The following is a 16,827-nucleotide window of genomic DNA, read 5'->3' as shown; positions in this document are numbered from 1 at the left end:
TTACAAAAACTCACACAAGCACACCATGTGAGGACAGAGATCCTAAGGTAAAACAATAAAGTTACTGTCAGGCAGAAAAGGACCTGGGGTTGCTGGTTGACAGTCGGCTGAACATGAGCCAGCAGTGTGCCCAGGTGGCCAAGAAGGCCAACAGCATCCTGGCCTGTATCAGAAATGGTGCGGCCAGCAGGAGCAGGGAGGTGATCGTGCCCCTGTACTCGGCACTGGTGAGGCCGCACCTCGAATGCTGTGTGCAGTTTTGGGCCCCTCACTGCAAGAGGGACACTGAGGTGCTGGAGCGTGTCCAGAGAAGGGCAATGAAGCTGGTGAAGGGTCTGGAGAACAGGTCTTGTGAGGAGCGGCTGAGGGACCTGGGGTGGTTTAGTCTGGAGGAGGCTGAGGGGAGACCTTATCGCTCTCTACAACTACCTGAAAGGAGGTTGTGGTGAGGTGGGGGTCAAGCTCTTCTGAGTAACTAGCGATAGGATGAGTTGCGCCAGGGGAGGTTTAGATTGGATATTAGGAAAAAAATTCTTTACTGAAAGAGTGGTCAAGAATTGGAACAGGCTGCCCAGGGAAGTGGTGGAGTCACCGTCTCTAGAGGTGTTCAAAAAATGTGTAGACATGGCATTTTGGGACACGGTTTAGTGGCCATGGTGGTATTGGGTTGATGGTTGGACTTGATGATCTTAGAGGCCTTTTCCAACCTTAATGATTCTAAAAACTGAAAAAAGGATCTACTTAGTCATGGCACACCCTTCCCACCTCTGTGTCCTTCCCTCGCTTGTGAGAGCACAAGTGTTGATAGTGATTTATTGTGTCAGACCTGGGAGCCAGACAGCTGAAGCTGAGGTTGTAAGTTGCAGATTCTTAAATGGTATCTCAGCTTCAGATTTTGCATGTCGCCATTAGGCAAAAAAGAGGTTATTGGTCTTAGGATTTGAACACAGGCTTTCTCTTTCAGCTTGTTATTTTGTCACTGCACAACATTCCTCGTCTCTGCTTTAGTCAGGAAGCTTTGCTCAGAGACCAATGCACATTTCAGGGAAAGTGTGTCTCCTCCAGAGAGACAAGAAGATTACAATTATTTTTTTTCTTCTTTGACAAAGCAAACATTTTTAATTCACACTTATCCAACGTGTAGCTTGCTTCCTCTCTTTCAGCTGCAGTCAAATAGGTCTTTCTCTCCAGGGTTTGAAATCTCCTTCTGGGGATTCACAATGCTCTAAGATACTTCGTTAAAACACGTCTGAATCACACCACTTTGGATCTTGGGGAAATTCCTTTCTCAGGTTCTCTCTCCTTGTGCACTTGTTCCCTCTCCTCTCCTCTCCTCTCCTCTCCTCTCCTCTCCTCTCCTCTCCTCTCCTCTCCTCTCCTCTCCTCTCCTCTCCTCTCCTCTCCTCTCCTCTCCTCTCCTCTCCTCTCCTCTCCTCTCCTCTCCTCTCCTCTCCAGGCTACAGACAGCAGCAGATATTATGTCCCATTTGCCCCAGCAGCTGTCAGGCTTTGTATGCATTTGCCTCCATTTTTGCATCCCTTGTCTCATCCCAGCTGCAGTCTGTCTGAGTATGACTGCTTTAGTATGCAGTGTAATAAGTTCTTGAGGTGTCTGGATATTGCAAATAGCTTATTTTTTGCCTGCATTCTTGCTAAGAAGGGTAGCAGATGAACAGGACAAGCTAAGCAGTTGTTTGCACTGCGACAACAGGCTGACAGTTATGTAAAATACTTTCATGTGCAATCTCCTCTGATCCTCTGCTGGTTCAGAGTAGTATTATGGTCAGATTCAGCACGCAGGCTCTTGCAAACTCATTTTCATAAACTGGGGCACTGCTAAGCATAGAGGAGACCAAGACCAAGGTTGCTCTGTTTCTTCATCCTCAGCATTTACCTCTTCTTTCTTCTTAATCTCCTGTCTTCAGCATCTACAGTTTAAGCCCATGGGATAAGCACAAGACCTTTTTACTAAAGTGCTTCTACAAATACTGGCGCAAATCACACCGCAGAGGCTACCGCAGAGTGACAAGGCCTGCTAGTCAGATCAGTAGGAGTTGCTTTAGCATATTATTCTAAAATGGGATTAGTTAAGTAACTCTATAGCCCAATTCAAACACTGAGCCCACTTCGCTTTTCTAAGCTTCCCACTTCTGTATACCAGCTAAATGCCACTGATTAGGCTTTCAGTTGAACATTTTCCGAAAGGCTTTTGAGTCAGTTCTGGGATGATTCATGGAATTCAACAGAAAATTAATACAATGACCAACTAACTGTAACCATCATGGACAGCAGTCGTACACAGAATGTTCAATCAGCTTCTGGAAACCAGCCTTACTGCTACAGAAGCAGACACCTATTCTACTGCAGAAAGACAATTTACAGTCACAAGGAACAACATTTTCATACCGGTCAATTATTATATGTAAAAAAAGAACTTGCTTTTATCCAAATATAAATATTCAGATGCCTTCGTCTAAATGAAAACCTTTTTTTTTCATTAGGATTCCCAGATGAATTTCATTTGGATTAAAATTCATGTCTGGTTTTTACTAATATACATCTGTTAGAGAGCTATCTAGTCAGATAGGGACTCCAGTTTCTCATTGTATATACTGAAGGATAAACATTGCTGTGTGATAAAACTCAGTGAAAAATCACTAATCACAGCTTGAAATGTTCATGAATACCAAAATATTCCATATAAATAATGGCCTTTCACCCATTGTTTTATTTTGTAATTGTTGCAGTGACTTTTACCTTTTAGAAGTACTTTACATTTATGACTCAAAAATTGTATCCCTTTTCAAAGAAGATGAAAACCTTTCTATATTACTCTTAAATAGCTATAAAATTACTATGCCAACTATCATTTTTATCTAAATACTGTCTATTAAATAATAGTGCTCTGAATTAAAAAAACTTCAAAATTCAGGAAGGTCATTCTGCATCTTTAATACCTATCCTTACAACAGTAAGCAGACTCTGAATGTCTTGTTCTGAAAAATTTTGTGCACTCTTGGCTGAAGCTGGAATTGTCTAGGCAAAAGACATTCAGTAGACTTATTCTGATGTCTCTGATACCTGAACATGTTTTATTCTAGTGCATTCTCTTCAATGCTACAATTCAGTTTTTCCTACTCACCTCCAAAGTAAGAGCCATCTGTCAGCTTCAGCTCCTTGTTGGATTTGGTGATGACACCAGCAACACCGTGCTGAATGAAATACATCTTTTTACCTACAGCCCCTTCTCGGATAATATAATCTCCAGGTTGGAACACTTCAAATCGCAATTTGCTTAGCATGGCAGTCACAAAATTTGGGTCTGCATTAGCAAACAGAGGCATTGTAGCAACCAGCTTCCGACAGTTGAAGTTGACAATCTCCTAAATGAGAAGGAAATATAATAACAATGGTCAACAAATATATAAAACATGATGGACATTGAAAAAAAAGCCTTTCTGCTTTCTTCACAAAGATGTTCTTTATGCTTATATTGGACTTTTCTGTGTTTGTTTGTGTGCCTAATTTTTGTGTCTTTTCATTATACTTTCATCTGTTTCTAGTGAAGTGATTGAAACAACAGCACACTCTGGTTCATACTTCTGAGGTGAAAGGCTGTCTTCTTTAGTTGATTCTTCACATTATTTATTATCCCCCTTGGAATTTAAGGGGAAAAAGATGAAGAAGGATAAAAATTAAATAGGAATTATATTGCCTGACAACAAGATTAGCTTTGCAATAACTGTATTAAGTGATACAAGTCCTATGTTTTCAAATATTACACCAGTAACATCTTTCTGATCAGAACAACTTTGGTGGTAATATAAATGTACATTACAGTTAGCTGCAGGGCTAGATGAAATCAACAGGAAAATTTCCTTCCCAGAATTTAATTCATTTCATAAACACTGAGGCATACATTCCTGTTCTTCAAAGAAATGCATATACAGTAGCCCCTTAGATGCAGAAAGCACTGTGATTTTCCTAAGACTGCTAGAGGCCTTAAGGGTGTCTCCCACCAAGAATATTTATATCTACAGCGCCAACTATGAACACATCCACATGAAAGTGTTAGTACCAAAAAGCTATAAATGTCCTACTTGCTTTAAATAAAAAAAAATTAACAATTTCTGAAAAAGTTTCAAGCTCATTCTTGGAGACCTTACTTTGTCTTAGGAAAATTAACATGGTAAGATGTCACACAGATTTAATAGTGTATTGAAAAGCCACGTCTAATCACTATTACACATGGAAAGGGGCTCAGGCAGGCAACATCTACTGAGTTAGTGACCCAAACATGAGAGGAAGAGCGTGTATGAACACCTGTATATAAATGCACGCAGAGCAAATAAAAGAAAAATACAACAAGCAGTCACCTAACTGCTTTGTAAAACTAAGTATCATTTCATTGTCAGTGGAGTATGCCTAGCACTTCTCACCCTAAGTGAAGTCTTTGTGATTGATGTAAAGGAGATGTCCCACCCACTAGTGCTCTTACCTCCTTGACTGAGGCCCACTGCACTCCTGCTGGAAGTTGCTTTTTCAACCTCCCATGCACCTGCTGTCTCACATATCCCATGCAGCCAGCTCTCTGAGCAGCAAGCTCAGACATACTTGTCCACAGTTCAGACAAATTTCTCTTCCCACCACCACAATGTGATATCTTGCTTGCAGACATGATGGGGAAGTTCAGCTAATTCCACAGTATAAGCAACAAAACTATAACAGGTTCTTCAAATCAGTCCCCTTGCATCTGGGAAGGAGGTGGGAATCTCCCTTTGAAGGGAGGCCATTAGTTACCGAGACAGTTAAGAAGCATGGGCATGATCTTAGAGTGAAGAAACAACTACGTTTCCATGAGAAATTACATCCTTTCAAAATAAATTCAGTGGAACTTGGAAAAATAATGTGAAACAAAATGTCTCATCAGCACCTGGGAAGCAGAAAGCTGTTAACTCCCGCAATGTCTTATTTTCCATTAAAGAAAGAAAAAACAGGGCAAAAGCACTTCCTAGTACTACTCCTAGGATAGACTTATGATATCTTCCGACAATGCAGCAAGAAAGTATTATTATATAATGGCAAGGTAGAAATGTTTCTAAGCAGAAATGAACATTAATTCTTAATAAAGGGGAGTACAGTGATTCTGTTTAACTCCCATCTTGGTAGTATCACATTTATATACTTAGATAAACACTATATAAGCCTTTTTCCCCTCCTATTTTTTTCATCTGGAATAAGCCAAGGAGATACAGAAAATGTAGAATTTTATATCATTCTAATTTAATTCCAGAATTATTGGGTTACAAATAGAGTGAATGAAGAGTAAGATCCTACATCTTTGAAGTCAATCACTAAATACTAGTCGAATTCAGTGGGGATATGATTCCACCAAGAACATTTTATGTGAGAAATATTTATAAGTGAAGGACATAGAACAACAATTCTCTTCCATTCCTTTTCACTGTGCTGCCTCACTCTCACTCACCCTCTCTGATTGCCGTAACTTCCCCTTCTTATGAGTGTTTTGGCATGCCTAGAACACTGTCATGTATGGTCTCCATGGCTAAGCGTAAATTAGCTCAATTAAGACAGCCAGAAGCAGATCTGAGATCAAAAGCAGATTTCTTCATGGTTGCACAAAACTTGAAATGTAGAGGAATATATGGCAGCAATGGAAACAGAAAAGATGTGAGGAAAAGAGCACTGAGATTTCTAATGACCAGGAGACTCCTACTTACAGAAAGGAAGGCCAGTCTGGCTATGACTCCCATGCAGCGCAAGCAAAGACATGGATGCGACCCTATGGGACAATACTATCTACACACATGACACAAACTAGTCTTGCTTGTAAAAACACATGGAAAATTTCATACAAGATGTATGCTGCTTGCCAATCCAAAAATTACCCCCAGCAACAGCACTGCAAGGTGTGAACTATCAGATAGGTGTCAATGGCATTCAAGATCAGTGAATCCTGCCGAGTCATTAAGTCAAGATGAGTAAACCCAGGCTACCTCTTCAAGTATATTCTGTATGAGGGAGTAAATATCATGAGGGAGTAAATATCATAAAGAGATTCCATCCAGATGACTGTCTTTCTAAAGGATGAGGAAAAGCCTGTTTTCCTTCTCATCTAAATACTCCATTTCTCAGTAAAGCTTCACCCACAACCTCCCTCCCAAGAAGCTCCCACTGCTCGCAGTATGGTTGCATCATGTGAGACGTCCCAGACTACATTCTCAGCTCCGTGTGAGACTGACTTACTGCAGTCTCTTTTGATGCTGGAAAGCTGGCAATAAGTTTTACTTGTCTTGCCTTGGTCAGGGACATTTAAGGAGACTTGCTGCTTGTCTTCTCTTTCTGAAAGTGAATAGCTTGTCTTGCATGACTAGGATGCAGAGAAAGAAAATTATGGAAGAAAGCAAAAATTGACTGGAATTTATATAGAAGCTGGTGGGGAAGCACAGAAAAAGCTGGGAGAGCAGAAAGTTCAACTTCAGTCATGATCATGAAGAAAGAGTGAAATAGACCTAGGTGGAGCAGTATTAAGAATGAAAGAATGAGAGGAAAATAAAAAAAAGGAATACAAAGACCTAGAAGAAGGGGAAAAAAAGAAGGCAGGAAGATTGAATTTAAAAACAGATTGAGAAACTGAAATTCCTAGAAAAGTGAGAACATGGGAGCTCAGAATCTGGAGAAAAGGTGTTTGGAGTGAAAGCTGAGAAGTAGGGCAGATGAAGTAAACAAAAGGGAAGTTGAAAAAAAAAAAAAAAAAAAAGAAGTGATCAGTAATGTATCCTAATACCATCATAGGAGAGCATGATACAGTTAGAGGGGAGAATTCAGACCTTCATGACTCCTCTGCACAGAGCCAGTCCAGCCCAACCAGAAAGGAATTCACATCATCTTGGGAATCCCATCAAAACACACCCTTGTTGCAGGATTTTCACCCTGGGAACCTCATGTCCTCTTATGGCTCCACCTTCTGCCCACCTGTCTCTCTTTATATGTCATCTGTACCTGGATATACCAATGTCTACATACCCGTTACCTGTCAACCAGTCTGAGTTGCCTAATGAAGGTACCAACATAGCTACAAAACCACCCTGCAGTGGTAATTCCATTCCAGTAATGCATTCATTTTGTTGATTACTTTTCTGTGAAAGTTTATGGTAAAGTACAAACTTTCCCTATTTAAGACCTTAGAAGGTGGAAAATTACTGAGGGAGAAAGAAATGTGTCATTTTTAAGTGCTTTGTTTTTCTTTAAATTGTTCTTTTATTTAAATATGAGATCGTTCAGAGCAAGAAAAATACATTTCCCTGAGTCTTAATCACAGGCAGTGCTGCAATTTCAGATTCTTGTGTATTACTTTAAATACCATCTTGAGGAGAAAGAAACAGTAAAGATTATGAAAGTGCTTTATGTAACTTGGAAAGTACTAAGAGAAATAGTTCCATGCTTTAAAAGAAAGGTAACAGTTAGAGGAAAAAACTGCCAAATGAAAAGTTGACATTTTGTGCAGATAAAAATCTTTCACTCTTATTTTCTTTGAGTTAATTCTTCAGAGCCAGACTGGAATCACATTGTGCTGCCCAATATGATATCTTAATTAGATGAAATAATAATGATTTTGTCTCACCTTTACATGAAGAAAAGAGTAAGTGAAGCCTGAGGAAAGGATTAGGAGTCTATTATACAGCAGAAATTGTTAAAGGGCAAGAGTGATTCAGACCTTCATGGAGCAAGCGTTTATCTGGTTCAAATATTTGTCTCTGTTACACAACAACTAAGTCGGAGGTGCAATGGTCTGCTTTATATGGGAGATTGGTTAGGTAATTTAGGCTTCTGCTCCTTTAGAGTGTACTGGTTTTATTACTCACCCTGGCCTTCCTGGCTGTTTTTTCAAACTGCTGTTAAAGCATCAGATATTATTGTTTTGCATGGGTTCAATATTTCTGGATGACTGCTCCAATGCATTTCAAGATGTCACATTTAAGGAGGCAGCTGCAAGGCTGTCCTAGCTGTGACCAGGGCATGGTGGTGGCCAACTTCTCTGATGGCATCTGTAAGAGTTTTTAGGACCTTTTCTCCAGCAGAAAATTTTTAGATATAGGTAGTGCTTTTAGTTAGACTGACTGGAAGAAGCTGTTGCTAGAAAAATGCAGACAAAGTTCTTGAAAGATCTGTATGCCTAAAAGGTTCTTTGCTTTTTCCCACTAATCCAACTGAGCTAATAAAAGGTATAACTTCCATATACAATCTATGTCCTTCTTACGTGTAGGCCACCAAAGTCTATTTATGACTACATCAAAAAATAGCTTAGTTTCATTAGATCACTTCCACATACTATTGTAAAAATCTAGTGCAAAACTTTAACAATGCACATTTTTTTTCTGAGTGTCCCTTCCTTACACTCTGCTTTGAAAGGATGAGAAACTAAATCAGTCTTAATTTTCTGGCCATTGAAAGAAAGAAATCACTTTATTGAGAATTTTTTCTCTTAGAAATACCTCAGAGAAGAAAAATTACTGAGCGAGTGAGTAAGAGAGAACTATAGGAAACCACATCATATTTAGGGATTTGGGGTTGTATGAGCAGGTTAAATACACTTAAACCAGGTTTTAAGGAGTCATATTCTGTATGTGTTCATGATTTCATGTAATTTTTTGAACTATTGGTCAATTACAGTCAACTTTGGCAGAAAGAAGGCATCTCACTGATATTAAGTTCTCATAGATTTTATGACAGCAGGCAATCAGGAGGACTAGGATTAGTACCCCACTGAGGGAATGACTACATCATTAGCTCACAACTTGTTTAATGCCAAAAAATCTACATGTGGCAACGGGATGCAACATTCTTCATTTCTGGTGCACTTAAAATTGTTCAAATTGCTTTGACACATTCTGTTTAATCATCTATACAGCACGCACATCTTAAAAATAAAACTTGCTCAGAGGCTTTCATATAAGTAACAACAACTATGTGTATTATGTTCTTTGAACAGGATTTCCATGATTTTCCATTTTTCAATTACATTGATCAACTTTAACACAGACACTGCTCAAATTTTACTTACAATTAGAGTAGCTTTTGGATGTCATTTATGTCTATACCTGCATCAAGAAACACAACTCTTTTTTCTTCAAGACTTTGATAGTTTGCCATTGTGTTAACATACCAGGATATTGGTGTGTATGTTTTAGACAACCTCATTGTCTAGCCCCTTCAGATATTTTAAAGCCCAAGAATGCTGTGATCTGAGGTAACCTATGTGCCTGACCTACAGACAACATAAAACCTGAAAAAACTCTGATTTCTAAGGCCAAGACACTCCACATGATCTCAGTTGCCCTGAAAACCAGTGGCCACCCTGTGTATTTACATTTTAAAAGCCCTCAGGTCCCCAAGACCTCCAGCATACCTATGTGCAGGTTTCTCAGATGCACAGAATGTTCCAGCCAGCTGTTAGATAAGCTTAGCCCAGCAAAAGGAATGGAGGATTAAATTGGCTGTCCAGCCAAATGATGAATGAAATCTCCTGCTTGGATTCTACCAAGACTGCATTGAAGGAGGCTTGTTTTTTTTCTGTCTGGCTCTGCTCAACTCAGTTTAAGACAAGTCAGCCTTAAAGAAAGCATATGGTAGTTAGTACTGCTATCTCCTAAGAGAAAGCAATCTTTTTTATGCATTTGCAAGCAGAAGGGACATAGATTTGACCAATTACATTTTCTTGGCTTCGTTGATCAAATGTTGGCCTTCTGCATACTTTTCTATCATTCCCTACTTGATTAGAATTTTCTATTCAACTCCTTAGATGCATTTTTTATGCTTCAGAATTATTATTGCATTAAATTCAAATGCAGACAGGATAATCCTTTTGAAGACATACAGTTCAACCAAACCTCCAATTAAGTCAGTCTGATGAAGGATATCCATCTTTTTCCCAGCTTGTTAATTGATTTAATGGAGCTTAAGGGAGAGCAGTTCTGTGCATCTAATGCTTCTCTTCTCTGAATCTTCCATTATATTTAGAAGATTAAAAAAATGAGAAGGAAAGAAAGAAAAAACACAACCTATGCACTCTTTCATTCACCCAACTGTAAATCCATTCCTTAACTGGGCTACTTTTAAAGGGAATTTAGCTTTCATCTTCAATGTTCTGAAATGTTCTATGCCTCTTAAGTTTGGTTTCCAGGTGGGAAAAGGATGAGAAGCATCAAAATGAGAATATCAACACAGGTAATGTTTCAAGGCAGTCTGTAATTGTGAGATAGCCAGTCTATTTTCAAAAGCCTGAGAAGTCCTGATAATCCAGATAAGTACTTAAAAGTTTGGGCCAGTTGACCCATCTCTACTTCCTGCAGGTTTTCTCTTCTGAACTGTACTGCTGAACAAATTTCCTGAATGCTTTTAGTAAATAAACACCCATAATAATAATAATTCCATAGGTAATATGGAATTAGTGCTGTATGATACAGCAGTTGCTGTAAAGACTGTTCCCTTTTATTAACTGAATAAATAAACTGCAATTTGCAAATGTATTTAAGAATCACCGTTTCAGCTTTCTGCCCCTGCATAACCAAATATCTTCATTCCCATTTGTGTGCGTGTGAGTTTGTGTATTATACTCACTAATATTATATTATTTACTAAATAGTAGCTCGGGCAGGGGGCACTTAAGACTGAAATCTTGGTTTAGTATGGCATTTTATATATTGAAGTTGTCCCTTTCTGCCAGTGAGACTACAGATTTATTTATATATTGTCAAACTGTGGCAGAAAGATGAATCCTAAGAGCTGCGAAGTTTACAAAATCCTATTGATATCCATATCCTATTGGTACCCCTACCAGAAACTTGTGTTAGTACATAGAAGAGTGGCCAAATTAGTCATCGTGTTTGTTGTATGAATGAATGAAGCAGACCTCACATTTTTCTAAAACTGATTAAGAAACAGGAGCAAGTTGGTTTTACTAATAATTGCTACTGTTTAGTCTGCTTGCTCACAGGCATACTGGTTTTGGCTGGGGTAGAGTTAAATTTCTTCATTGTAGCTAGTACGGGGCTAAGTTTCAGATTTGTGCTGAAAATAGTGTAGATACTGTGGTGATGTTTTCATTATTGCTGAGCAGCGCTTACACAGAGTCAAGGCCTTTTCTGCTCTTCACACCAGTGAGAAGTGCACAAGAAGTTGGGAGGGGACACAGACGAGACAGCTGATCCCAACTGACCACAGGGACATTCCACACCATATGACGTCATGCTCAGCATATAAAGCTGGGGGAAGAAGAAGCAAGGGGGGACATTCAGAGTGATGGCGTTTGTCTGCCCAAGTATGTATGTATGTTTGTCTGCCCAAGTATGTATGCCCAACCGTATGTGTGCTGGAGCCCTGCTGTCTCCTGGAGATGGCTGAACACCTGCCTGCCCACAGAGTGGTGAAAGTATTCCTTGTTTTGCTTTGCCTGCACATGGGGCTTTCGCTTTACCTATTGAACTGTCTTTACCTCAACCCATGGGTTTTCTCACTTTTGCCCTTCCGATTCTGTCCCGCATCCCACCACGGGGGGACTGAGCAAGTGGTTGGGTGGTGCTTAGTTGCCGGCTGGGGTTAAACCGCAACAACAGGTTAATATCTACTGTAGCATTGTTCTTCTACTATCTTTGGAGCTTCCAGTCACCCCCTCTATCTAGTAATTTGATGATTCTGGAAACCATATACATTCTGGTACATTTGTACTGAAACTCCAGCGATACCACTTGCTAACACCAATCATCTGTGGTTGACCTTGTATGTGATCTTTGTGTCAGCTACTATTTTTTTCCTACTATATCCTTCAAAAAACAAACAAACAAAAAAACCAAAAAAAAAAAGGTCAAATGCTACTTAAAGCTTTTCTGAATGAAGCGTACATCTTATATTCAGCAAAATGAGATTTCACCTGATTGGCAGAAAAAAAATGTTTTTGTTTTAGAATTGTGCTGGAAAGAGGATTGCTGTTCTCGGGACAGTGCTTGATACACCATTGCAAGGAAGAGTAGCTGTGCATGAAAGAAAGAAAAAGAGGAAAAGACAGCAGAGTTTCACAAAGGCAGCCTGAGTTACACTCACTTTTGTGTGACTTATCAGGTAAAATACATTAATTTGGGTGTTTTGTTGTGTAAAATATATCAGTCAGATTGCAGAACAGCATGTGATGCCTGAACAACAATTTCTCTCAGTAAAGTGAAGGCCATGAAGAGAATAACTTGTGGATGAAAGCAGGGAGGAAAAAAAAGGTGTTTGAAGCTAGCAGGGGGTTGACTTGGGGCTAAAAAATAGTACTGGAGGTAAGAACTAGGTAGCAGGAAAAAATCAACGTGCCTTAAGAGAAAGAGAAAGCAATGGCTTGGACATAAACTTTTGTGGTGACTTATTTCTGATTTTCACTTGTTTGGTCAAGTTCAGAAATTGAAGCTAGGAATATTTCCATGGGAAATTTATTATGAGCTCTGCGACAGGCAAGAAATTCCAATTGAAATTCCAAGAAATTCCCGCCATCCCATCCCTCCATCTTTGCCCCCTCCTCCCTCCTCCAGTCCCCTGTGTACTGCAACCCAAATGGCCAAAACAACTGAGTCATCAAGGAGGTAGTTCTCAAGAGAACATGCTTTATCTACACCCTGTGTGTATGGTTTAGCTGACACAGTAACAACAACAACGAAAACAGTTATTTAGAAATCAGTGGTGATTTGTTCACTGAGTTATTTTAAAGCTCTCCAAGAGCTCTGGATCAGAAATACCGTTATCTTGTTAATTGCTAGGTTAACACTTATTTCTTATTATGAATTAGAATCCCATTGGTTCAAAGTCTCTCTTTATAAAATTATTAAGTGGTTTAAATTAAATCTTACTGATTATACTGGATAAAACCCAGTTAGTTGATCTTGAAATATCCACTGAAATTATGTTTAGAGTTTTTAAGTACATTTCTGTTTGCATCTAATTTGATTTGTAACTATTCAATGAAGGCCTACTCCGTATTACGATATGGGAGAAATAGCAAACTCCTAACACAAAAAATCTAAACATTGTCATATTATGTATAATGCGCATCTTAAAGTGGTGAATGAGAACATTTGTAAACAATGAGAAGGTTTATTTAGGCTTCTTAGACAAATGTGTGACAGAACCCTGAATGCCTGTGTGTGTATGCGCTAGAATATTTACAGCGTCGGCTATAGATGTACACATCTATATATAACAGAAGGATATAAAAAGAAAGATAAGGAGAATGCACAATCCCTTTCTAATTCTGAATCAGCCTTCGTCACTGCTTTGCTATGTGAACTGGGACAAGCTAATTATGAGACCATTTGAATTTGCCTTCTAAAGAAAACTACTGAAAAGGGTGCTGGAGTGGGATCAGGCACAAGGGCTCAGGGATGTTACGTTGTGAATGGCAATTTGCAACCCGAGAGTAAGGAGCTCATGACCCACGTTCAGGCCAACTGCTCCAAACCTCAAGCATACAGAAGCAGAAAAATACTGAAAATGCTTATTCTAGAAGCCAGTTTTACAGTGAAATGGAAGGAAGATGCTCAGTTGTAAGGTGAGACATGGAGAGCTGGCTCCTGAAAAGTTATCATTGGCTGGAAAAAATGAAGATGAAGTCTCTGGGTGTAACTTAATAGAGTGACAGCCACACAGCCCTGAAGATAGAATTTGCTTAAGAGTGCCACTTTGGCTAATATTGGTAGCTGCAGGGGAAAGAGATACATAAATGGCACAGGAGGTGTAAAGAGTGGAAGAAATTCTGGGGCATGCAAGTAGGCAAGGTAACAGAAAGAACAACCTCAATAGCAGATCATGTGGACATAAGAGAAGGCAAACTGGCAGGAGTAGACTAGTCAATGTAGATTAGCAATAACAGCTAGTGTGAAAAAGTAATGCATCAGACTCTTTAAACATCCAGTAGGTAGACACACTTAATAATGGCATGGTACCAGAGTAACAAAGGAAAAGTTACCTTACAAGTAGGAGCTAAATCATGGTCAAGACTGGACAGATCAAGGATGCATATGACATCCTCAGCGTTTGCACATCCTGAAAATTTTTGTTCTAGGAAGCATGGAGAGGAAGCGGCTATGGAAATAAGAAACAGGAGAGATACCTGTAGCCTTCCATCATCTTCATTTAGTAATTATGCTGCTCTTGCTCTCTGTATGCCATAACCAAGGACTTAAATATTTGTGGTTGTGCTTTTTCTCCAGGACTAGACATGCACTAAAAGCAAGGGGGCCTGTTGACAGCGGGGCACTCAGGAACTGCCATTAGCATCTGCGCATGAGATCTGAAAGCCACAGGATGCAGGTGCATAGGCAGTGCCGTGTTCTTTACATCAGCTAAATATTCTTTTTCAAAACAATTTCAGTTCATCTGCTTGCTCAAAGTTTTAGCTTTATTTAACCATTAATAGCATTTAAGTATAATTACATTACTCACTTCATGAATTAAATATAGGCTGAGGGTTATTTCCATAAGAAATATGTTCCTATAATTTATTCAGAAAGATTTTCAAATGGTCTTAAGACTATCTCTACTTGTATGAATAAATTTATCTATATTGATTTCATATCATAGGAGAGCCCTTAAAACCCTTGTCATTACAGTTCATTTGAAGAGAATATATTATAATCATAGACTTACAGCAAAGGAAATAGGTGTCGAGACATACTGTAACAGTGAGAAACATAAAGACCATACTGGAGTACAGAGTGAAATGTATGTATCTAGAACTATGCAAAGATAACAACAGAGTATTACATACAATTCTCGCACATACATCTTGGACTCATGTGTTTGCATGTATGTGCCTGGAGTCTATGTGTGCCTACATATGCATATATATGCTCTCCCACACACGTATGTCTGTGTGTACATGGACATATCTATGTGCACAAATGTACATAGTTGTAGATTTAATGTAAAAAAAAATAATCTAAGTTTAACCAATTAATGTATACCATTAGAACTGTATTTCAAATTTACTTAAATATTTAGAGGTTAATAAAACTCATGTAAAAGTGTGTGCTTGTATAATTAAAGTTATAATCTACAAACAAAAAGGTGAGAGGAAAGAAGATTCTGCTCCTAGTCTCAATTATGTTCTTTGGAAATGAAATGTCCTCATGTTCTATATTCTGCAAGGACACATGATCTGTATCTATTTTCAGCAAACATCTTCTCACATGGTGGCCTAAAAATAGGCCGGCCATGAACTTTAAATAATGGCTCAGGAAGGGTATTAACCTCTTTCTCACATTCTAAGTTTGTCCCATTGCTCTAAGTATCAATATTATGAAGAACGTACCTGGTGTTAGAGAATGACAAAGCAAGCTACATGCACCTCCATTTCTGCTTCTGTGTAGATGTCATTGCCTCTTAAGTTCCTTTCAAGGTCTGTTAGATATTAAGCTGTCCACACACAATATTGACAGCATTTCTCTTCCTCTCAGTGAATCTATTTTTTGCCAGATGCTAAAAAGCATGAATTATTTTGTTTCCAACCCCTACTAACAGGAGACTTTCTACCTTTGGTGAAATGTGGATGATAATGAAAACTCATATTTTCATAAATACACAACTGTTAATACAATGTGTCACAATGAGTACCCAGGTTTTTGTTTTAGGGACTGTGGATGTCTGCACTAGCCACTGTATTTCCCAAATAACCTGCTACCACTCCCACAGAATAATGCTCTCATTGGATATATTCAGAAATACTGATTATCAGTAGTTCTACTCTTTTCTTACTTTTTTAAGAGATATAGATCCATCTTTGCTTCCTGATTTTCAATTTAGTACAGGAAAAAACTCCTTACTATGAAATAAACTTATTTTAATACATGTAAGTGATATGAGATCACAGAAATAAACAACAGTTTTCAGTTGCACAGTTAACTAATGACTGCAATCCAGGCTAAAATGAAAACTGTTAATAACAAAGAATGTGGCTTTTCTTTAAAATATATACAACCACAAAGGTACTTATTTTACCTACAAAATAATTTAGCCTTCTAGCAAGGCACTATCCATTGCTTCAAATGTACAACAGTGGTCACAGAGCACAATGTGCAATGATCAGCTCATAAAATGTGCGCCTGCATGTGCTTTAGGGCACCCTTATCAGTATTCTCTCAGCCAGCCTCAGAGTTTTTGCTTTTTACAAATGAGAGAAAAGAAAAATGGATTTATTGAGAAGAAAAGTAACATAGACTCCACAGAACAAGTTGGGAGATGAAAATCTCCCCTCCTAGGGGTACTCATTGCCAGTAAGTGCTCTACCCCTACCAAGGCTGGCTGATGATCCTGTGCTGCTGCTGAGCAGGACTGTGTGAAGGGAACATGAAAGAGACGGAGACAACAGGTTAAAAAAAACATTGCCTTGAACTCAACCCAGGAGCTAACGGGAAGTCCGTGCCTGTACTCACAGTATCAGACTCCATATTTCATATTAGCTTTTAATTCCACATATCTCTAACATTCTTGTAGACAGTAGTTTAGTCCCAAGTGGAGGAAGACTCTTGATAATCACTAAAAATATCAGACACTAAGTTCCTTCAGTGCTTGTCACTTATTTCTAAATTAAACAAGCGTAATTCAACACCTTGTGCATTCATATCTATACTAAATTTCATTATCTGTCCATTTATAAGTACTTCCAAAAAATTTGTTTGCTATGCTCATTTCCATTTAATCTCTTATATGAAGACTCTTCATCAAGAGTTTAGACTTTCAGAAGATTGTTTTGCAACTGAGGAGACCCCTGATTTTTCA

At 38.8% G+C, this 16,827-nt stretch overlaps 1 protein-coding gene across 1 annotated transcript in view; it reads right to left on the bottom strand.

Annotated features, from left to right (window-relative positions):
- Positions 1-16,827, bottom strand: part of HCN1 (hyperpolarization activated cyclic nucleotide gated potassium channel 1) — a 206,845-nt gene that overhangs the window by 16,993 nt on the left and 173,025 nt on the right. The window contains exon 6 of the mRNA XM_086479424.1: positions 3,143-3,383. Within this exon, the coding sequence (XP_086335550.1) occupies positions 3,143-3,383 (241 nt within the window). The remainder of the gene's footprint in view (positions 1-3,142; positions 3,384-16,827) is intronic.

The sequence above is a fragment of the Leptosomus discolor genome, chromosome Z (assembly GCF_034619465.1).
Source record: "Leptosomus discolor isolate bLepDis1 chromosome Z, bLepDis1.hap2, whole genome shotgun sequence".
NCBI classification, from domain to species: domain Eukaryota; kingdom Metazoa; phylum Chordata; class Aves; order Leptosomiformes; family Leptosomidae; genus Leptosomus; species Leptosomus discolor.
This window is presented reverse-complemented; position numbering and strand designations above follow the sequence as displayed.